We start from the raw sequence: 24200 nt of genomic DNA, 5'->3' as shown, positions 1-24200 counted from the left end.
TGTGTAATGAGTTGTAATGAATAAATATTTTGTAATTAGGTGTTTAGCTTTGGCTGACCTTGTTTATTTCTACAAGGTTGATGAAACGTATAAAAAGATATAATCATTTGTAATTGTAGAGGTGTGAGAGTGGATGAGATAGATGTAGTGATGTATGTACGAAGAGGTATGAGTGGAATCTGCAATTGAGGAAGAGATCTGATGTAATTTACTCAAACTCGCTTGACATAAGGAGTATGCTATTAGAAAGTTCATGACTTGTGGATTGTTGTCCAAGTAAATTTGTAAGGCAATGAACCTTACTATGTAGTAATTGACCAATGAGCCTAAATGCATGTATATTCCCCTTGTATACTCCTAACAGGGTATAGTGCTTCTAACAGAGTACATCATCTTGTGGGTATCATCCTCATCGTGATTTTTTCCCTAATAGATTTTCCACATAAAAAGTCTTGGTGTTATTGTGTTCATGTGATATGGTGATCCTTTTCTTATATACTTAACATTCAAATTTATGGTAAAAAGTTTAATTGACGAAGTTGGTTTAAGTTTATGTGGTTAGGACACAATTGATTCAACCCCCCACCCCCTCCAACAAATTGTGTGTTGCTTCTATATTTCAACAGCCTTTTACTGTGTTTTATTTTGGGACAATGAGGAAATTATCACACATTTGTTTTTTCATTGTCCATGGTGGTTCCCTTATGGAAGATTTTATCTAGACTGTCTAACCTTCCATTGGTCGTCATTCAATCTTTAGAACTGACTCAAGCATAGAAAAGCAATTTGCCCCAAGATTAGAATTCCCTCCCTGCATTGTGGTATGCCATCACCCTAATGCTTTAGAACATTTGAAAGGAGAGAAATAGAAAAATCTTTAGACAAGTTAGCAAGGATACATTTGGAAGGAAGATCAAAATGAATGTGGATGAATCTATCAAGCATAAGATTTGTCTACCTCAAATACTTTCTCCAAAATGGGAGCATTTATGTAACAACTTTGTTTGTCACCCAGGATTCCAACAATGACTGCTTTTCGGCTTAAAAAGAAATATAAGTTGGAGAGACCTTGGATAGTAAGTTGAATACAGATGGTGCTTCAAGGGGCAACCAAGGTGGGCTAGTACTATTATGATAATAGATAGTTTCTATTTATATTTAATGGTTACCTATTGTAATATATTGTAAATATTAGAATCTTTCTAATATTTGGTTAGCTGTTAGTTATCTATTAGCTAGAATAGAATTTTTCTATTCTTGACGATCGTTTCCTAAGGAAACATCATTTATTCTTTTGTATGTATTGATCTATTGATCTCTATTAATATCAAGCATTTTTCCAATTACTTCTTGTACTATGGTATCAAAGAAAATACTTCAAAAAGTCATTTTTAAAAAAATTTCAAATGAAATTTTTCTTAAATGTCTTTTTTGATTTTTTCTATGCATTGATTTTTTGGCAAAACCCGACTAGGGTTTCAAACCATTTGTTTGTATGATTTTCCTCCTTTGCCTGTGTTTGCAGTTATTTTCTTCTAATGTTTAGACGGGATTTGTTATGGGGTCTTCTTTCTAAATGTTGGGCAATCTCCTTCTGCAACTCTCACACGTTTTTCAAATGCAATCTCTCTGTTTTTCTACCTTGATTTGATCGTGTTTTTTTGCTTTGCTCGATCACGTGTTGTTGTAGACATAACTCTTTCTTTTTCCGCCTCTGCCCTTCATTTTTTCTCATCAAAGTTGCCCCAAACAGTGACATCTAGGGTTTCTAAAACCCTCTGTGCTTGATCCATGCCCAAATTTTTCTAGTTCGCAATTATTTTCTTCTAGTGTTAATGCGCGATTTGTTTTGGGGTTTTTTTCTGAACACTAGTCGATCTCCTTCTACAACTCACATGTTTTTTTAGACGTGATCTATGTTTTTCTGCCCTGATTTGGTCGCGTTTTGCTACAAACGTGACTCCTTTTTCCGCCTCTGATATGCATTCTTTCTCAGCAAATCTGCCCCAAATGACGACATCTAGGGTTTCTAAAACCATATATGCTTGATCTATGCCCAAATTTTCCTGTTCACAATTATTTTCTTCAAGTGTTTGGACGCGATTTGTTCTGGGGTCTTTTTCCTAAATGTTGGGCGATCTCCTACAACTCTCATGCATTTTTTAGACACAACCTTTTTGTTTGTCTACTCTGATTCGGCAACATTTTTCTACTCTGATCAGTCGCATTTTGCTGTAGACGTGACTCATTATTTTTCCACCTCTAACCTGCATTTTTGCTCAGCAAATCTGCCCCAAATGACAGTGTCTAGGGTTTCTAAAACCCTTTGTGCTTGATCCACACCCTAATTTTCTTGTTCAAACTGTAATCTCTGCCATTTTTAAGCCGAGTACTTTTTTTTTTTTCGAAACCCTACAGTTTTGTACAAGTCCCAAAAAAATACCAATTTTTGATGGGTTTTTCAAGAGCTCAACTGGGTTGTCTATTTGCAATATGTTCCTACAATGGATCAAACTCTAGACATTCTAATCAAGCCTCTTGGTCTAGATAAGTTTATCAAATTCAGAGGACAGTTTGGTGTAGCGGATGGATTAACCATTAAGGGAAGGTATTACAATAATAGATAGTTTCTATTTATGGGTTTTTCAAGAGCTCAACTGGGTTGTTGTCTGTTTGCAATATGTTCTTACAACGGATCAGACTGTAGACATTCTCACCATACCTCTTGGTCCAGATAAGTTTGTCAAATTTAGAGGATAGTTTGGTGTAGTGGATGGATTAACCATTAAGGGAGGGTATTACAATAATAGATAGTTTCTATTTATATTTAATAGTTATCTATTGGAAGCTATTGTAAATATTAGAATTTTTCTAATATTTAGTTAGCTTTTAGTTATCTGTAAGCTAGAATAGAATGTTTCTATTCTTGACGAGTTTATTCTTTTGTATATATTGATCTATTGATCTTTGTTAATATTGTTGATGTTTGATAGCTTTTGTCAGATAAAGATATATATAATTATATGAGATACAAATATATTAGAGAAATTAATATCATAATATAATATATATGATTAAATATATTATTATATTAATTATCTAATATAAATGTATGTGTTTAATGCATTTGGAAACACATACCAAACATTGTGGCAGTGCTATTATATTTGCAACAATCTCGGGAACTCAACATGGTATCAAAGCAGGGTTGTAGATGTGAGAAAATACAAAACAATTAATCCTCAATAACAATCATTGCAAAAGCATATCAATACACTATGACTAGTCTTGTAGGACCAATCTTGACTAGAAGAAACTGTAAGAATTTGCCTTAGGGCAAAATCACCCAAGATCAAGGAACTCAAGCACAAGCACAGAATGGACCAAAGTATGATCAGTATAACAATATGATATTCAATTGATGTACGTACACACTAGAAGTGCTTGAATATAAAGGCCTCTGGAATGCTTCTAGAATGTTTAGGAGTTATCAATATGATAAGCCTCACAACTAAGCACATGTCCACCAAGTGTGGATTATCCTCCATTAAGCACAGGAGTCAGGGCGATGATGAAAGGATAAGCCTACAAAGGTGTGTCACATAAAATTATGTTGTAGACACCATGTGCTTAATTAAAAGTGTGAACTACTGTGTTGTCTACATGACAACTCAGTTAATTATGCAAACTCCAGTGTTGTAGGCACCATGTGCTAAATTAGAGTTGCTCACTCCTATGTTGTCAACAAGACAACTCATAAGAGTAGGCAAACTCCTAGGTGTCAAATTAATAAATAATAAAATAATGCATTGATCTAAATAAACTTAAGTGTAAATAGTGAATACTTATTTACACCAACACCCCCCCTTAAGTGCAACTTAGGGAAATGCACTTAAGCTTACGAAAGCTAGGATGAAAATGCATGATGGGTCCTGGCTACTAGGCCATGTTAGGTACCCATGTACAAAATGAAATGAAATCTCTCATAAAGTGGAGAAAGAGGGAAAACCTCATGGGAAACACCCTCCCCCAAAAAGAGAGATGAAAAAACAAGATGCATGGATGGAGTAAGTAATCAAGACCCCCCGTTGCAACATACATCAAGTATATACAATAGAGAAGTATGAGAAGAACACAATCCCAAAAGAGGAAAAGGTCGCCCCCTTAAGAGAGAAGAAGAAGAAGAAAGAAGAGAAGGTAGTCCCCCCCCCCACATGTAGAATGTCGATCAGTGATAGCTGCTCCAATGTAGAAGCTGATCCATGACTACTAAATAATGTTCCTCCCCTTTGGAAGAAACAATGTCATAGGTACATATGAGATGCTTCCCCAATGTGTAGAATGAATCTCGATGATGACTGGTGTCTCTGAAACCTGCTCAACTGTCTTTGTGTCAATACTAACTGTCACCCCTTCCAATACTGCTGAAAAGAACAATGTTTGATCTAGCAAGGATAGATGTAGAACATATCCCCAAGAACCATCTCCTCAAATGATAAAGAGACCTCCTACAATTGTTGTACATAAGGATCCACAATCATATCAACTTGGAAAGACTGATCATGTAGAGAATGGACAAGAGGGTCAGAGTGAACCCTCGTGACAACTGAAGAAGGATCTTCTTCATCAAAGAGAAGATGTATATCATCAATCATGCCTCCCAAATCTACTATGTATGACTCCACAAACAAACCTGAAATATCTGTTATGTAGTCATCTCTTGATGCTAGCACTGGAAGACAAGGTGTACCCAACTGTACTAATTTGCGTGGACCTATCACTGTAGCAATATATGCATGTGGAATGTGTTGATATTGTGACCTTGGTCTGCATCTGTCAATAGGATCCCATATATCTGAATATGTTGAATCACTATCACTGTTGTCACTATCAGTTTTCACAATGTATGAAGTATGGAGAGGATGAGAGAAGATAAGTTAGGTGAACATTCCTCTATAAAAATCTCACGAGTCTCGGGATCCATAAGTCTATGTCTTAACAGTGTCTTCATAACTAATGAAAGTACAAGGCCTTGGTGGTGGTGCCTTGCATTCCCTTGAAGATATGTGTGCCCATGCTGGACAACCAAAAGCTCTGAAATGTTTCACAATTGGTTTTCTGCTGCACCATGCCTCAAAAGGAGCTTTTTCATCTAAGAAATAATGAGGAGACCTATTAAGGATGTGATTGGCACTGCTTATAGCTTTGACTTCAAGTGATGGGTCAAGAGACTTAGCTTGAATCATACAACTTGCCATTGACTTAAGAGTTCTAATCCTCATTGCTGCAACATTTGTCTTTTGCAGACTAAATGCTACTAGATTCTAAAGATGAGTACCCTCAAGTTCACAAAAGTCTCTAAGTCTTGAGTTCACATATTTGCTGTCATTGTCCATACAAAGAACCTTGATGGCTTTCCTTGATTGCTTTTCAACAAGACACTTGAAGGCTAGAAACTTATCAAACACTTCATTCTTGTGATTAAGAAAGTAGACCCATGTGTAGCGTGAAAAGTCATCAATAAAAGTGAGAATGTTTGATGTTACTGCAAAAGGACCTGCTAGAACTGTGTGAACCAAATCAAGTACAACTGATGCTCTCCAAGACTTCCCTTTATCAATGTTCTCTTCTAGATGCATATCCATTGAACAAGTTGAACATTCACCCTTAGAAAAGTTAATTGTAGGTAGACCTTTGACCATATTGTTTGAGCAAAGTTGATGAAGATAGCAGAAGGCAAGATGTCCATACTGCTCGTGCCATAATTTGCTTCGTGATCGAGATTGTGTCAACAAGGCATGTGAAGGAAAAGGCATAAAGTGGGAGAAAGAATAAAGCCTTTCGTCATGATTGACTTTACCCACTACAACCAATGAATCATCTTTAAGATTGCGCAGCATTATTGAATCAAGAAGGAACTCAACTTTATTGCCATCTCCATAGTGAATGATTTGGTAAATTGAAAGGAGACTCGAGCTAAGCTTGGAAACATAGAGAACTACTTTGAACTCTCCATTTTCCATCTCAACTTGTCCTTTCCCTTCAACTTCCATTTTTGTATCATCCCCTACAAAGATGTGAGGTACCTTAGATTGCTTCAATGAAGAAAAGTCTCCTTTTGAAGAACCCATATGATACGAGGCACCTGAGTCAAGAATCCATTCCCCTAAAGAACTGGAACCAGCCATAAGTGCTTACCCTTTTTCCTTTGAAGTGGATGGAGTTGAATCCTTGGAAGCATTTGGCACATTGATTTTGTTCTTCCTAAATAAGTTTTCTAACTCATCTATTCTCTTAGTCTTGCAATGATGCTCATCATGATTCGGTTTCTTGCAATATGCACAAAATAGTTTGTCCTTCTTGTTGTTGTTTCTCTTCTTGTTGGAAGAAGAATTGCCTTGTTGTGAGGAGGAAAATTGTTGTGTATTTGATTGTGATTTTTGCTTCCACTGCTTTTTCTTGCTATTGGTAGAACTTTTGCCACTTTGATTTGATTGGTTTTCATTAGTAGCCACCAATGCTTTGGTCTTTGATGACTTGAGAATTCCCATATCTATCAACTTGGATTGTTCCAACATCAACATTTCTGCAAATGCATCAAATGTGGGCTTAGTGAAGGTACTTCCCATGGTCAACCTGTGAGTGTTGTAACTCAAAACAAAAGATGCATATTCTGAAGGTAGACTCTTCAAAATGTGATGAATCAATCTATCATCCTTCATGGGATTACTACAATCTTTAAGTAGTGCTCTCAATTCATTGGCTTTGTTGATATAATCTTGAATTGTGTCAAAATTATTAAGATCCAAGAGAAGTAAATCATCCTCAATCTAGAATCCCTTTTCCTCATCCACCTTATCATACAATCCTTCAAGTTTTTCCCAAGCACCCTTAGCTTCCTTAAAGCTGGAAATGTGGAAGAAGAGATCTTTATGAACACAACTTTGAATAATTCCTAAAGCCTGATTGTCTTTAATTTGCCAATCAACTAGTGCTGTAGCATCAATGGATTTGGTAATTGTACCATCAACATATAGATTTAAACCTTTTTCCATCAGTCTACTCCATACAATATCTTTCCATGTAGCATAATTGTGTGAAGTTAGGAGTGGAGTTTTAGGTGAACCCATGATGCAGAAAAATAAAGAGCACAAGAAAGAAAGAGAGACACAAGAACACAAGACACACACCCCTCTATTCACTCAATCAAAGAAACCCCCAAAAATGATGCTTTTGGCACTTTATATATAGTGCATTTACAATAGGCCACTCGTCAAAATGGGCAAAAGTGGGGCTTCTAATTTTGTTGTTTACAACAACCTTTTGAGGTTCAAATCTGGTACTAAGCACTATAGCTTAGATGTACAACAATTTTGAAGAGTAATCAAAGCAACACAATGCAGAAAATGACCTAATTCTGAAAGTGATATTTTTGTCCACACAACCCTATAATTTGATTGCAGATCTGAAAAGTAGACAAAAAATTAAACATTTTCAAAAAAAATGGAACCTAAAAATGTGCCCAAATGAGCCTTTATGAAGTGTTTGAAGTTGCAAAATGCAAGATTGGATAGGTACAATCACCAAAAAATGCAATTTTTGACAAATCTGTGCACCAAAACCAGAAAAGAACTACACTACTAAAAAGTTCAAGAAATTCTACCCAAAATCAAAAAAATCGCACCTGATTTGGAGTCCGGATAACTGAGTTATGGCCTCCCAAAGTCGGACTATTAAATCAAAACTGAATTTGAAGAGGGGTCCAGGGCAGCAAAACATTGGGTTAAATTTGACAGTCAAACGACCGTCATGGCAGTGTATTCTGGGCTGCAGATGACGGTTAGACGGCCGTCAAATTTAATGACAGGGTCGGCTAATGTTAGCAAAAAAGGGTCCCCTGGTGATGTGGCCGTGAGGTCAGCTGTATGGATGCTAACGTCAACAGATGTTCGGGCTGTGACATGGCATCTGAATGGGCTTACGAATCTACTGAGTTGTTAGGTATAGCAAGTTCTGATGTGGCAACACATGTCTAGTGAGCTAGCCGTCTATGTGGCAGGTGACGTGCAAGCAACACATGGAGGGTTCCAAGCTGGCGCTGTCGTCGGGCCGCATGCCGGCTGGGCAAAAGTGTCGCGTGGCATTTTGGACTGGCCAGAAAAGTCGTACCGAAAAGAAGGCCAACAGGAGATGCCAACTGATGGTGTTGCACCGGAAAGAAGAGTCGTCAGAAGTCACTTTAACAACGCCGGTTTTTAATTGCAAGTGTTGCCGGAGAAAGGGCCTGCCGGGGATAGGGTGAAACGGCTGGGAACAAATTGCGAGAGGGTTCGTGATCCTCGTTGCTGAGAAACCCTTGCCATTGTCGGAAAATCTTGTTTGAAAGGCCAGTGGGGATTTGTAGTAGTCCCACATGTGGTGGGTTTGGGTGCTCAACAACAAATAAAGGCCTGAGCCCGCAAGGGGTAAAACAAAGTTGATACCACTGGGGTTCACTGCCGAGATGTGCAGTGCTCGCAGGGTTAAGCTTGCCATGAATTGTGATGACCACTGGGAATTTCAAAGAATATTCCACCTGCAAGGGCCCGGATTTCACCACCCAGTTCCTACAAAAAAAAAATTCTTTGCAGGCCTTGATGGCCTAAAAAATTTTTTTGAAAAATTGCTCTGAAAATGGCAAAAAAATTTAGAGAAAATAAAATACCAACCTAAAAAATAAATTTGCAAATCAAACCTTCGGGTCCTGGTTTGCAAAAAATTTTGCCTCAAATTTGACTATGGCCTAGAGTAGGCGAATTTATAGTCAAATTTCACCAAATCGACGCTCCGAACACAATGGCAAGGTCCATTTTGGCTCTAGACGCTCCCAATGATTGCGATACTCTGAATCTGAGTTGAAGTCCTCTGAGAGGTGAAGCAAGAAAATGGTCTCCAATGGCTATGTGAAGAGAAATTCCCTCAGCTCTGATAGCATGTAAGAATTTGCCTTAGGAAAAAATCACCCAAGATCAAGGAACTCGAGCACAAGCATAGAATGGACCAAAGTATGATCAGAATAACATTATGATATTCAATTGATGTACATACACACTAGGAGTGCCTGAATATAAAGGCCTTTGGAATGCTTCTAGAATGTCTAGGAGTTACCAATATGACAAGCCTCACAACTAAGCACATGTCCACCAAGTGTGGATAATCCTCCATTAAGCACAGGAGTTAGTGTGATGATGAGAGATAAGCCTACAAAAGTGTGTCACATAAAATTATGTTGTAGACACCATATGCTTAATTAAGAGTGTGAACTACTATGTTGTCTACATGACAACTCAGTTAATTATGCAAATTCCAGTGTTGTAGACACCATGTGCTAAACTAGAGTTGCTTACTCTTGTGTTGTCAACAAGACAACTCATAAGAGTAGGCAAACTCCTAGGTGTCAAACTAATAAATAATAAAATAATGCATTGACCTAAGTAAACTTAAGTAAAGTGTAAATAGTGAATACTTATTTACACCAACAGAAACAATATCATTATCGTGATTCATAATTGCAAAGGATATTATAAATATGCAGAGTGCATACTGAAGAACATATGCATAGTGCATACTGAAGAACATATGCATATTCAAATTATTGATATAATGAAACTACTATACATATTGGAAAGCTCGTGCAGAAGATACTACAACATAAGCAATTAATCCTAGCCAAGAAGAATCGAATAGTAAGTAAATATTCAAAGAATAGCATATACCTCTATTCAATATGAGAGAAGGAGAAAGTGCAATCATAAACGAAGTCATCAAGCAGTCTGCTCGAAACAAGTAGGAAGCAAATTAGAAAAGGGACACCAATCAAACTCATTTAATTCTTCCAAATAACTAAAGCAGCGGCAAAGATATATCAAGAAAGACATCATTGAGTCAGTGAATAGGGGAAGTATGAAATGGATATGAGGCAAATCCCAATTATCCAATAAAGACCGATCAACATGGAGGATGAGCCACTCTCAATACTCACAGTCGATACCCAGTCCATGAAGTATTATGATTAGAAGGGTATATTTGAAGAGTGCATACCCTAATAAAATCATACGTGGAAATAGATAAGTTTCGGATAAGCATCATACTCAAAAACACTCGAGATATAAGAAATAAGAAATTCATGAATGCAAACGAATTTAGAGCTGAGATGTGGATTATGAAGAAAGTAAGTGTTTTAAAGCGATAATATGGACTAGAAGGGAAAGTTAAATCGCACGGAAGAGGATTACTGTAAATCTAGTTTGAAACCAAGAATTTCCTCCCCCGATATTTGATAGGCCATGTAAACCCACTAATAACTAAGGGTCTGTTTGGTTCCTGGAAGATGATAGGTATTGGCTTTTACAAAATCTGGATTTGAAAATTTTTGTGTTTGTTTCAAAATTGGCAAAATGGAATTAGCATACCGGACTTCCAATTTTGCCTCAAAACTAGGTTTTCCAACTTCCTACTAGCAAGTACGAATTGAAAATCAAAACCTGGTTATGTTTTTTAAGGAGTGTAAAAACAATAGATTGGGTTGCTTTTTGAAATTTACCTTCAACTCCAAGCTTGAGCATAAAAATGTGTCTTCACACACATCTTCCGAGTAAAACAAACGGTTCAAGTAAAATCCCAAAAACCGGAATGAAGATTTGCAAAACCTTGATTTGGCTAAGCCAAGGTTTGTAGAAATCCTAGTTTTTTAAATTCCACAAACCAAATAGACCCTAAGCTTTGCCATCGAACACCAAGAGAAAAAAAAATAAATTTATATTCATATGGAGAGAGATGAAGTGTAAGGGATATACAAGCCACATATTATTGGTGACGTGGTAGAAAAGAATGTTGACAAATAACTATACAATTGCCCCACAATGTTCTACGTCCAAGTTATATCAAAATATAATAGTAATAAATAAAAGATTGTGAAGGATATAAAATATAAAAATCTTCGATCAGGGATAAAAACTAAAAAGCATCGAATGTGAAAGGTGAAAATTAAACTAATATAGAAGGAATCAACATTAGGAAATGCACAATAAGCATCAATTATATGAGCATTTAGTCCCATACAAAGTTAAGCGGCTTTGTTGGCATATCTATTATAAATGAACAATAACTACAATCGAAACCTCCTTACGAAGAAGACTAAATTTTATCAAGAAAAGTGTGTTTCATTTTTGAGTCATGATTATAAGTGTGATTAATAAAAGTCAAGAAATTGACACTATTTTGAAAAGATACGTCTCTCTACAAACATATAAATTGAAAAGTAGTGAGACATAATGGGAAAAAGAGGTGTGAACATATTGAGTACTAGAAGAATGTGTAGGGAAGTACAATGAGCAATAAATGAATGGATGTATTAAATGAGATAAGTATTTTTTAATAAAATATTTATAGTTAAATCTCTTATTTTTATTTCAATACCTACTATAAGAGTTATTTTCTTTGATGTTTTCCTTTAAGATAGTTATTGTAGGAAAAATGATTGATATCAAATTCAGAGGGAGTCTGACACTTTGTTGAAGGCAAGTTTGGATAAGAAACTCAAAAGATTGATATTCAGAGGGAGTCTACTTTGTTGAAGGCAAGTTTGGATAAGAAACTCAAAAGATTGATATTCAGAGGGAGTCTAACACATTCGTCTGAAGAAGTAGATAGAGGATATGTTTCAGTTGGTCTTTGAAGATCTTAATTATATCATAATCAGAGGGAATAGACCATGCTGAGATGGATTTTCCAGTGATCAATAATTTGTAGCAGCCAAAGGATTGTGATTCATGAATAGACCTATGATTTTAATGGGCCTACCTCTTGTGTACATCATGAGGAAGTGATGACTTCCAAATGAGGTCACTTGTATTTGTAGAAGTTATTGTAAGGTGACAATCTTACAACAACTTGTATTATGAGATCAAACAAATCAAGCATATGGTGAATGTCTTGCATCTCAACATTCTAGGAGGCCAACACTCTTGATATCGTATGTGATATCAAACCCTTTTGAGTACTTGGTGAATATCATTGATATTCTGGGAGGCCAATACTCTTGATATCAAATGTGATACCAAAACATTTTGAGTACTTGGTGAATATCACTAATATTCTAGGAGGCCAATACTTTTGATATCAGATGTGATATCAAAACCTATTTTTTTGAGTACTTGGTGAATATCATGTGCTGGTATTCTAGAAGACCAATACTCGTGATATTGAATGCGATATCAAATGGTGGAAAACTTCAAAGATATCAAATGAGATATCCATAAAATTTGTCATTCCTAATATTACCAATGATGTAATATCTATCTTGTGTTTATCCTCCCTAGCTTAGAGGGAATGTTGATGTTTGAAAGCTTTTGTCAGATAAACATATATACAATTATATGAGATACAAATATATAAGAGAGTAATATAATAATATTATATATATATATATATATATATATATGATTAAATATATTATTATATTAATTATCTGATTATTGAATAGACATGTCACATGAAGGGACATGTCTATTAGTTGCCTATTCTCAATATAAATGTATGTGTTTGATACATTTGGAAAACACATACCAAACATTATGGCATTGCTATTACATATGCAGTGATCTCGGGAACTAACAAATATCAAGCAAGCATTTTACAAATTACTTCCCTTAATAAGTAAGAGGGGCATTGGTAGATATTCAGATAAATTTTTAATCTTTGTCTTTGCTGAAAAACCATTACAAATCACAAATAATTTAGAAAAGATAAACACTGTTATAAGGGGATGCAAGAGGCTCTCAAAACTGGGTTGCAGAAAAGCCACATGAATCTCATTCCAAGGTAATCAACAGCTTGCAGTCAAGGATTACATAGCAGAAAATGGAAAATAGCAAGATAAGTTTCAAGAGGTTCAGTTAGCCATGTTCCTAGAGAACGCAATAAAGTAGCAGATGGGACTCTTGACAATCAGAACATTATTTGTTACTGTTCACCCCCTCACTGGTGGCCAACCAAGCTTCAAAAGGATCTAAAAAAGATTATAGATTTTGATTTGCCCCCATGATTTCTAATATGTATCCTTCTCTCTAGTTGTTCAGGTTCCCAAGCTTGAACTAATAGCTTTCAAGCCTAGCATAATATGTTGAGGCCCTTTTTTCAAAAAAAAATCAATTGAATCCTTTAGATCTTGGGCCGAACTGGCACAATTTCATGGTTCACTTCAACACCACAATTCCCTAGAGATCGAGAAATTTCAAATAACAGCTGCATATCTGAGGGCTTTGATCATTTAAGAGAGCAACTTATTGACAGTAAGCACTTAGAGTAAGGCAAGGAGATTGAACTAGGATAAATGGAACAATGCAAGGAGAAAATGCTTTCTCAATAATGTGTTGCACTCACTCCCATTCTACTCAAGGCTAAAGAACCATTCAGCTTCACTTTTTATTTAGAAGCAATAATCTTTAGATGAATTGCTTGAGAAACAATGCCCAATTTGATATATCTTGCAAAATAAATCCAATGTCAAACTAAGAAACATAACAGTTCAAAGGGATCAGAATATTATCACATTGTCTTCAGCTTAGCTTAACAACTTCACATGTGAAATTGCATTATGTTAGTCTGAGAGCCATAGTCCATTGTACCTATTGCATGCCATGCTAATCTATGTCCAAGACCCAATGATTTTCTGTGAAATGATGTGTTGCATGTATCTAATTTGAGTTTTGATATCAGACTTTTCGAAACATGCAATTTAAGATTCATCAAAGCAGCATGGTATCACAGTTTTTGGAAAATTTGACAAAATGTGGAGCCTGTGACAAGATTATTTCAAGACATCCCATTTTTGGGAAGGTAAAAACATTTTTTTAATATACAATACATAAGAATTTGTAATATACCTGACTGAATTCAGTTCTATATGTTTTTCACAGTTAATTGGCAAGCATCACAGTAACATCAAAGTTTGGTGCTGGATGGAATCTCCAGATCTATAAAGCCTAGAAAGTAGCAGTTCTAATTGTAATATCAAGAATGGAAGGTTGTTGAAATTCTATAAGGGAGATTCAACACCATTGGAAGAAGAATGTTTGAATCCCAAGACCCTTAATCTGCAATGGATAGATGAGTTTTGGACCTTGGTCCGCTCAGTCAAACGCAACCGGTTGGCTCTAAAAAAATCAGAAGACCTTGTGTTCATTTACAACAATTTGCGCTTGTTTTCACGGAAGGATCCCAAGTACAAGAAGGGGCCCAAAAAGCTTTGGGATGTAGCACCCGAGACTCCTGATTTAGATATGACCATCCGGGATCTCGCTAGATCCACTTTGATTGATGTGGATTATGAGGAGGTGGATTATGAGTTAACAATCCCCTCTACTACTAGTGGTTTGGGTTCCTCTACTGATACAGATGCAGCACTTGCAGCTCATCAGTACCCCTCTGATGCGGATTTTCTTAAAAATCCATTTGATGATTAAATCAAAAACTTTAGTCTTGACTCTTGACTCTTTTAGGAGTAAATCATGTTACAAACTTAAAGTTTAATGATCTATATTTTGAATGTTACAAACTTTCACTTTTAGTAATTCAATGTGAATGTGTTGATTTTCTTTATAATCATGAAAATAGATTAATTATCATTGATCAAGTATACTAGATTCATAGATGCATACTAGAATCATTGATTCATACTATGAAATGATTTAGTTTTAGAATTATATATATTTCTCTTATTTTTTAGTATATATATATATATATATGCACGAATCCTCCACGAATCATAATTGGGGAAAAAAAAATCCCGAAGCCACAGATCCGATTCACGTGCCCGAATTGGATTTGTGTCACGAATCAGCAACTAAGGTTTTGGTCCTAGATCATTAGTATTTGTGAATTGATTGAGAACATGATTAAGATACCAATCATCTATGTCTCCTCAAGATTTGAACAAGATCTGGTTCTGCTTCTATAACAAACCCAGCTTCATGGTAATTTAATTCTGTTCTCTCCCATTTCCTCCCATAACAAAATACTTTCCCTTATTTGATTGTGATTAATCTGTTATAATCTTTTTTGTTAAAAAACATTATGGATTTGAAGCTGGACATTCAAGTTTGCAAGTACTTGTGGTACATGGACAACTTATATGTCCTCACCACTCGTCATATTTCTTATGTCTAGTGAGGTTGAGGTATGATGGTATTATGAGAATTATTTTATCTGGATCATAAGCTACCATATTTATTTAGAAAGTCAACATGTGCGCCCATTTTCCCTACTATTCCTTCCCTCTTTATCACACACAAATGAATTTACATGCTCCATATTTTTTAATATTTGATGGATTTTGAAGAAAAAATCTCACCAACAACTGCAAAACTAATAGGAAACTGTGATGGAGGAGTTTTGAAACTATACTCAGGACCATAGCCTCCACATCGGTAGTAATATGTCTTATCAGCATCTAGTGGTCCAATCACAGTATGACGAATGTAGCCTGATTTGTAGAGCATATAGGAATATTTAGTGATTTCTCCATTTGCAGATGAAATATAAGTGCCTGCAGATGCTCCATAATCCACTGTTGAAGCCACGTCTTTAGACAGTGTTAACCATGTGATCCTCATATGATTTTTCCCTACCAAAGAAATGTGTACCTGTATTTATCAAAAAAGAAACAAGAAATGAGTCTTGCAATAATAGAATGCAGTACTACAGGAGAACAAGATGCATTATATTTGTACCTTCTAAACTTTTGTAATTTGAATTTCATTTGGATAGAACCAGGCTCGAGTGTCGTCAAGTGGATTTAAAGGTATAAAGAAATAAAGATCTAAACTCATAATATTAATCAAATCTCTCTAGAATGTTGATACGGTGTTTTCCAATTCTTCAATATTTGATTTAACATAATTTTGTATATATGTGTCTCTGTGGAATCTCCAAATTGGTTTTGTAGAGGCCATGTCAAATATTACTGAACAGCATTACTTAATCCTTTAGTGATAAATACATTAGATATACTAAAAGTGATGTTTGTATGCATTTTAGTCATTCCCCTTCATCCAAAGTTTACATGAGCCTCTATGGTATACTACCCCATCGAGATGGTGAGAGAAAGACTTCAACAAGAATGTTTACTTTTTAGTATATTCAAAAGTAAATGCACAAGGGCACTTGATATCTCCATCTATATGTCTTCTATTTAAAGTCTTGTTGATTACTCTTAAGGTCCGAATCATTCTCAAATATTCAGTTTTTTATTATGATTTTTCTTATTCATCGATTGACATAGAGTTGATTTTATTTCCTTTAATTGGCCAGAGTCTAGAGAAATGTTGGATTCATCTTGTATTTAAATTCATTTCTGAGTCTCCAACCAGAAGGCTAATTTATCTAGCAATAATGATACAGGATAGTTATGCTACAAATTTCTTTATAGATTTAGACAGGACTGCTCACAATAAATGTAGATTGGAAAGATGCTAGAAATTATTCGAAAATTGCAACTAATTCAAATTGTTTTATATTGTCGACTCGTAAACCATAAACGATTGCTTAGTTGATTGAATTGTGGATGCTACTATCATAATTCCACACCTGTATGTTGTGCAGTCTGCCTAATTATCAAGTATATTCAAGTTGAAACATTTTTTTCTCTACATATATATACACACACATTTTACACTTATTTGACTGACCGGGCCAAAATTAAGTTAAATAAACCTGCAAGACCTCTTCATTGAGCTCAAATATCCAATCTTCACAATATCACAACTAATATGTTGCATAGCATCGCATGGTCTAACCATTCTCAATACACTGTGAATCATCATTATATGATGCAATTATGTCCATACCTAAAACTACGGGATGATGTTTCCAGGATTTTAAATCTTCTGTCATTGAGGAGTCCTCTTGTTTGATGATTTGAGAATCAGATCTTTCTTCCCGCTCTTCTATCACCACTTCTTTGCTTGACTTCTTCTTGTGCTTCTGTACTCTTCACCATTTCAGGTTCCACCTTTGCAGCTTTTGAATATTCATCTTCTTTTTTAATTAATCCAATGTAGTCATAGAGTCCCCTTTTTGTTTGGATTCAACCAATCTAGATATCTCGAATAATCATCAAAAGGATATACAGATCTGATTTGATCAGACATATCTAACATCAAAGATTTTGGAGGAAATGTGTACCTTTGATCCCATCACTCTATTCCGAAGGTGACAATCCAGGGTTTGAAGGTGTATAGAAGGTTGCGAGTGTTAGGATTTGGTGTTTCATCACTATAGAGTTCTGAATATGACTTAGAGGCATTGTAACACCACTCTGACTTGGCTGAGATACAATAATGAGGAGCAGAGATCACTCTTGTTAAATTCTTCTCCCTGCTTTAGGGTTTCTCCAGGGTAATATTTTTTTAGACTTGTTTGTGTGTTGTCTTTTGCATACTTTCCTTCTGTTATGAATTTCTTTCATATTATAAACACTTAAATGAACATTAATGTAAGAGACATCTAAGAGAGTGATTACGGTGAGAGAGTGTTAGTGAGTTGGCACTAAATATCCATTGTATGAACAGCGCCTGCAAGACACCCCCCTGTTTATGGATCACAATACACCAAGGCATCATAGAAGTTGCAGAAACAACGAGACAGCCATAGTAGTTGAACGGACACTCCTAAAAGCCAAAGTGTCACTTATTATTCTTCAACAGCCTCAACTTCGCACATCTTTCTATGGTGATTAATCACATTTGTAAGAAAAAATGCAATCTTGTATCTGCTCACTTTTATCAACATGCCTAAAACTAAGTTGCCAATTCAGGTTCTAGTTTGGGCATGGATACGTGGTTCGGTTACATGGGTACGACAATTTTTCCCTCCTTGCGGATTCAGGTTTGTCCATATATGTATGTATTTATTTTCAACATCAAAGTTACAAATACAAAAAGAAGATTGATGCTCATAAATCCATATTGGCCAATAAAATTATAAATAAATAATGTATTACTAATATGGTTTCAGATTACATCCATTACAAATTGAGATCAATTCAAACATGATCAACAAACATAACTATTGGCTGGGTTATTTAAATCTATCAATAGTAATATACTCAGATCTTCAAATAAATAAAAAATCAATCCGTGACCATCAAATGAATCAAAGTAGGTTGCTGTTCACAACTGTCATAAACTAAGGGCATTACATAGACCAATTTTAACTTGAAAAATATTAGCAAGCTGTTGCAAGACACTATCTAAAGCTGATGCAAAGAGCATGCTGATGAACAAATCAGAAATACATACATAAACTAACCTACTGCCCTGGGGCACTTCCTGGGTGCCCACATTTGTTGTGTGTCCTTCTATGAAGGACCCAAAGAGAACCCATGAAGTACCCCGGAAGAACCAGTACCAGGACCCGGGCCTAAACAGCAGTACCCGGTAACTGAGGCTTAAAACTTAGTAAAGTCTTCACTTCCCTTTGCTGAGATAATGTGCTATAATTAGTTTACTGCATGATTGTGGGATCACAAATTCTTACATATTCTATATAGGCAGCCCTAAGAAAAGAAGTGTAAGGAATGATGAGAAGATTTATCAGGTTGCATGTAAGTCATTCCCTGTGGTAGTTACAGTGGAAGTCCTCACCATCTTGTACAATCCATGTAGTCATTCCTTCTGCAACAATAGTAACAGCATGATGCATCTTTGGCTGGTATGGATGGTTTCGTCAACTTAGTAAAGTCTTCACTTCCCTTTACTGAGATAATGTGCTATAATTAGTTTACTGCATGATTGTGGGATCACAAATCCTTACATATTCTATATAGGCAGCCCTAAGAAAAGAAGTGTAAGGAATGATGAGAAGATTTATCGGGTTGCATGTAAGTCATTCCCTGTGGTAGTTACAGTGGAAGTCCTCACCATCTTGTACAATCCATGTAGTCATTCCTTCTGCAACAATAGTAACAGCATGATGCATCTTTGGCTGGTATGGATGGTTTTGTCAACACTCCTGGTAGCCAGTCCTATAAAGTCAACTGAGTCTCACAAATCACCACCCCAAATATCAGAGTTCTACCCGTATGTAAGACATAGAAGCCACCCTAAACTCTTGAACCATAGATTAGTTTCTGGGGTAACCGGAAAAATGAAGGATCCGATGCATGAAAACCAAGAAACTTTATGAACAATGCTTGAAAGAAAGCTGCAAGAAGTTGGAGCTAATGAGATAGTCGATTCAAACAAGAAAGCGACAAACAACATCACATTGACCTCAATAATCCTCAAAGTTCTTAGTCCATGAAAAAGGTCTAGGCCTAAAAGAAGAAACAAAAATAGCTTTCAGCTAATTTGTGGTATAATGAAGAATGTAAGGCAGCAAAGAAAATGGTCAAAATATGGTGAAGTAACATGGAATATACAAAGCTAGTAAGACTGAAAAAAGAGAATTATATGCAAACTAGAAGGAAAGAACTAATTTCTCTTGGGAGGCACAACCCAAGAGGCGTCTGGAAAGAATCGCAGCAAAAAGACACAAATGAAGAGAACAATATCACGGATCCTCAATGGCTAGAGTATGCAAAGTAGGTCTATGAGAGAGTGCAAGATCAAGACATCCCTCCAGTAATCAACTCAAGAGCTAACTCTCCACTTCAAAAACATTAAAGAAGGAATAAGAAAACTCGCAGCAAGACTTGAGACCTAGATGATCCACAAGCAGAATATTTAAAATGGGGCTTAAAGGACCTCACACATCAAATATTTATTGGAGTTATTCGGAATGGGTTTCGGATTACTTGGAGGACTACTATTGTCATCCCCTTGCTCAAAAGTGTCAACATCAACAACCCTTCAAATTATAGCACTATAATGATCAATCCTCTCGCCTTTTTGGAAGCAAAATAGAAAGATGAATTACTAGTTGGGCTGAGGAGGTAAAGAAGGCAAAAGGGCAAGCGAGCTTTAGGCCGAAGCATTCTATAGTCAACCATTGCATTACACTAAAACACTTAATTGAGAAGGTTTGGGATGAACAAAGAGGAGAGGCCTTTTGCTGCTCCATCGAATTCAAGCAAGCTTTTGACACAATACCTAGAAGCAAATTGTGGAGAAGAATGGAAAATTGGAAATTCCAGAACATTATAGGGCTGCTGTCCATAGGTTGTATGACTAAGTATGGGCCGAATTTCGAACCAAACAAGGATAATCAGAATGTTTCAAAAGTGGCATTAGGGTTGAGCAGGGCTGTCCATTATCCCCTACAGTATTCAGGATGTACATTGACAAATTATCAGAATGAATAGACAAGTCTGGTGGTGGAGGGGTTCACTTGCCCAGCTATGTAATAAAGTTGCTTCAATATGCAAATGATCTTATTTTAATGGCAGAAACAGCACACCACTTGAGGGAACTCTTGAAAGCTCTAAAACTATTCTGTCACGAGGTGGGAATGCAAGTGAGCACTAACAAAACTAAGGTCGTGATCTTTACCTTGAAGAGAAAGAGAAATTTCATTTGTAAAGACCACCCCTTACATGTGATCAATGAATATAAGTACATGGACCTTAATTTTCACAATAAACTTGGCTAAGAAACATGTAGAGAAAAAAGGACAGGAGGATGGAATGTCTGATACTCACTAAAAAACAAATGCAGAAGCTGAGCTTTGGGATTGGAAAACCAAGAAAACTTGGTTGGAGCTTCTTGTGATTTCAATGGTCCTATATGGTTGTGAGATATGAGGTAGCGACACTTCAAAAAGAAAGTTGACACAAATAGAGATATTACAAAAACATTTAATTACAAATAACCTCAAGATTAAATCATTTATTCCTAGATTGTCTTTTCTAGGCATCAACTATGTTCTGATTGGTAAGTTATATAAGAAGACTGGAGAACAACAAGCTGTATTACCGGCCAAAAATTGGCAACAAGAGAAATTGGACGGAAGAAAGAGCATGTGAATGAAACAGAACAAAAGATGGATGAGTTAAATGGGGTACTAGCATAAGGGAGTTCCCAAATAACAATGGAGAAATAAAAAGCAAGTACAAGGATAATCCAAAGAAAGTGTGTGGATAGGGCAACTGAGGAGAAATAGGAATACTACATCAAATATTTTATTCCCACATATGACCATTCACAACAGAACTACATAATAATGGACTTAAATGAAAAGCAAAAATGTTGGTCCCTAAGATAAGAACTAGTTCACATCAATTTAGATTTGGAACCAGAAGATGGATGATATCTAAAGAAGAATAAACAGAAGAAGATGTTGCTATTGCACTCAAGAAGCAATGGAAATAGAATGGCATTACATTATGGAGTCCCAGCCTACAAGGATATTTGGACCAACTACTTTGAGACAGTAAATGTGAATTCCTTGAGCAATCTGTTTGAAGAAGAAAAGATACCAAGAGTAGTAGATTTCCTGATCAAAATACACAGTAGGAAATTCAAGATGCTGAAGATAAAAGAATCTTGATGCAATTTTGGGCTTTTTTGCTTCAATCTTTGTGTTCTTTTCTATTTTCTAGCTATCCGTGTGTTCCATATGCTGTTTGCCCTCATAGAAGTTATTAAAAACTTCCACAAAAACATTCACTCACTCCCTTATTTGAATTGATGTGCATACCATACATACACACTATCATTATTATTTATTTGTGTATCCTTTACTAGTGAAAAACTCCTTCGCAATACATGTTTGTGTTTATCTAAGAAACTTATCTTACTGATCTCCATGTGAGATTCTTGTCAAAACGGCATGGCATATTGACAAGGTGGCCCACATCTGACTAAAAGGTACTGGACATGGACAGAATTTCAATAAACTTTCTAATTCCAAAAGGGCGTGATCAAGTAGTTGAGAGGGCATGCCACCATGCAAAATACAGAAGTTCAAATTCTAGAGGGCGTAGAGCCCCCAATATTGATTGTATGTTGGTTCCAGTAGTTTGTCTAGAGCATTGAATTTTTCAATTTGATGAAACAATAACCCTAAGGGGTGGCATCTAAGCTAAAGTGCTTATTAGCAACCAAGGAAAAGCACCAACAAAAAATTTATAATAAGATAGATAGTACCTATGAATATTCTATTTGAAGATATATATCAGATACATTCGCCATAGTCACAAATACGTGCCGCAAAACATTTCGGACCAATTACTGAGCTCAAAACTTACCAAATGGATCATTCCATAATTAGGACACTTGATATACTTAATAAAGTCTTCCTTGCGTTAAAAATAAATTTAACTATCGCTTCAGGCAATAGAGGTACAAGAAAATGATGTGAAAAAGGCAGGAGATAAATAAATTAAACCCAAAGTTGTTTCGTTCATTTCTTAACCTTATTAAATTGTGATCTTGATGCCAACAACTACAATATTGAGAAGTCCTGGGCCAAAACCTTACATTTTTATACCAGGCAATGGTTCATTTTGCCAATTTCAGTTAAACCTTTTTTAGAATGTGAATATCGTCTCAGTCTTACGTAACGAGTACAAAGCAGACCGTTCAATCCCATAAGAGATGAGTGAGTTCCTGTGGACGGCTACTCAAGATGGAGGTAGAACATGGAAGAAGTAAATAGAGCATTCACTAGTGGATGCTAAAACTTATATGTGGGTCTATGAAAACCCAAATCCAGTAAACTAACTTCGTAAGTCTTCTGGATCAACTTGAGTAAAATTATATTAAATCAAATCTCTAGACAGCTCCTCCTGACTAGTTTTTTATTACTGCCCTGCACTTATACCACTCAAACCAAACTAAACTGTATTTTATGCTAAGTCATTCATGCCAAATTGAACCTAAATAAAGAAAGCAACAAATACTGAGTACGTCTTTTTCATGGAAATAAAGCATCAGATAGATAGATTATGTTAGAAAAGAGTAGCATGCCTGCTGAGGATCCATGTGTGAGGCCGAGTGAGAATCAAGAGAGAGCATGGCGCGGGCAGGAGGCCGAACATATGCACAAGCATAACCAAAATACAACACAAAAAACGGTAAAGCAGCACCCATTGAAACCATGCCCACCCTTGGCCTTGGGAAACTTCTGTATCTTTAAAGATCATATAAGAGGCACTTTCAGCTAAGCCTTACTTCTGGAAATGAAACACTCTTCAAGACCATGGAGAGAAAAGATATGGGATTTTTACTATTCAGGACAGGTATAGCATAACAGGCCACGGAATGAGTTTTTTCTTTTTGTGTGCACGCCTCATCCACATTACCAACCTAGCTGACAGACGGGCATTATTCTTAGTAATAGCTGCATTTTTTGTTCTCACTGGCCCACTCCCTGTTTAAGTTCTCAAAAGCCCAAACAATTAGATGAGTGAAGTAGGTATACAGTAGCCTGCACAGAAGTATACAAATACATTGTTGGTTCGGTTGGCATCCAAACTCCAGTGAAGGAATTACTATATCACGAGCCGGCAAACGCACTTGAGCATATTTTATTTTTAGAGAGCGGAGTCAAATGGTGGGACTTCCTCTGGGTAAAAGACAATGTTGCAATGCTCTTTTTCGTTGCAGTAAGTTTCGGTGGATAGGAAAAGGATTCATTTTCGTCTTTTTCGTTGATCAAATCACGGGTGTTTTAAGTGAATGCAATGACTTTTAAAATGGTAATTTTTAAATAAATTTAAATTTAAGATAAAATTGTAAAATGATTTTTAATTAATTTTTAAAACGGTAAAATGCTGATTTGATGTCCGTATAGACATTGGCCTTCATCTTTGAGTGTGCAGCATATCAAGATGTCCAATATCTGGAAGCAGTTCGAAGAAAATTTGAAGGAGAGTCAATTACAAAACAAGATTACGTAAAACAGCGAGCTTCTTATAGCAGATTCTCAAGATTTTGAGTGTGATTTAGAAGACTTTAAATCACATAAGCTCAACAAAGAGGTGTCAAAATATATATATATACAAAAATGTTCATATAGGTGAGGGATCACTAAGTGTGGGGTCCAATAGTCATTGTAACAATTGTGACTGTCCATGTTTGTAAGAGAATAAATTAGTTTCAGATTTAGTAAATATTTATTTTATAATTATTTTATTATCAAAATATGTGATGTATGGAATTAAAGATTGTATAATTGAGAACTTAAAATTTTCAAACAAAAAAAATCATGTATATATTATT

General features: G+C 35.9%; 1 protein-coding gene across 1 annotated transcript in view; it reads right to left on the bottom strand.

Moving 5' to 3' along the window:
- LOC149532147 (purple acid phosphatase 18-like) overlaps nt 1–23641 on the bottom strand; it is a 36153-nt gene extending 12512 nt beyond the window's left edge. Inside the window, exons 1-2 of the mRNA XM_089808842.1 lie at nt 22947–23641; nt 15392–15683 (exon numbers count right to left, since the gene is read on the bottom strand). Coding sequence (XP_089664968.1) covers nt 15392–15683; nt 22947–23078 — 424 coding nt within the window. The 5' untranslated portion in view covers nt 23079–23641. The remainder of the gene's footprint in view (nt 1–15391; nt 15684–22946) is intronic.
- Nucleotides 23642–24200: the final 559 nt, after the last annotated feature.

The sequence above is a fragment of the Cupressus sempervirens genome, chromosome 11 (assembly GCF_028749045.1).
Source record: "Cupressus sempervirens isolate cs-2001-9-10 chromosome 11, ASM2874904v1, whole genome shotgun sequence".
Classification (NCBI taxonomy): Eukaryota; Viridiplantae; Streptophyta; class Pinopsida; order Cupressales; family Cupressaceae; genus Cupressus; species Cupressus sempervirens.
This window is presented reverse-complemented; position numbering and strand designations above follow the sequence as displayed.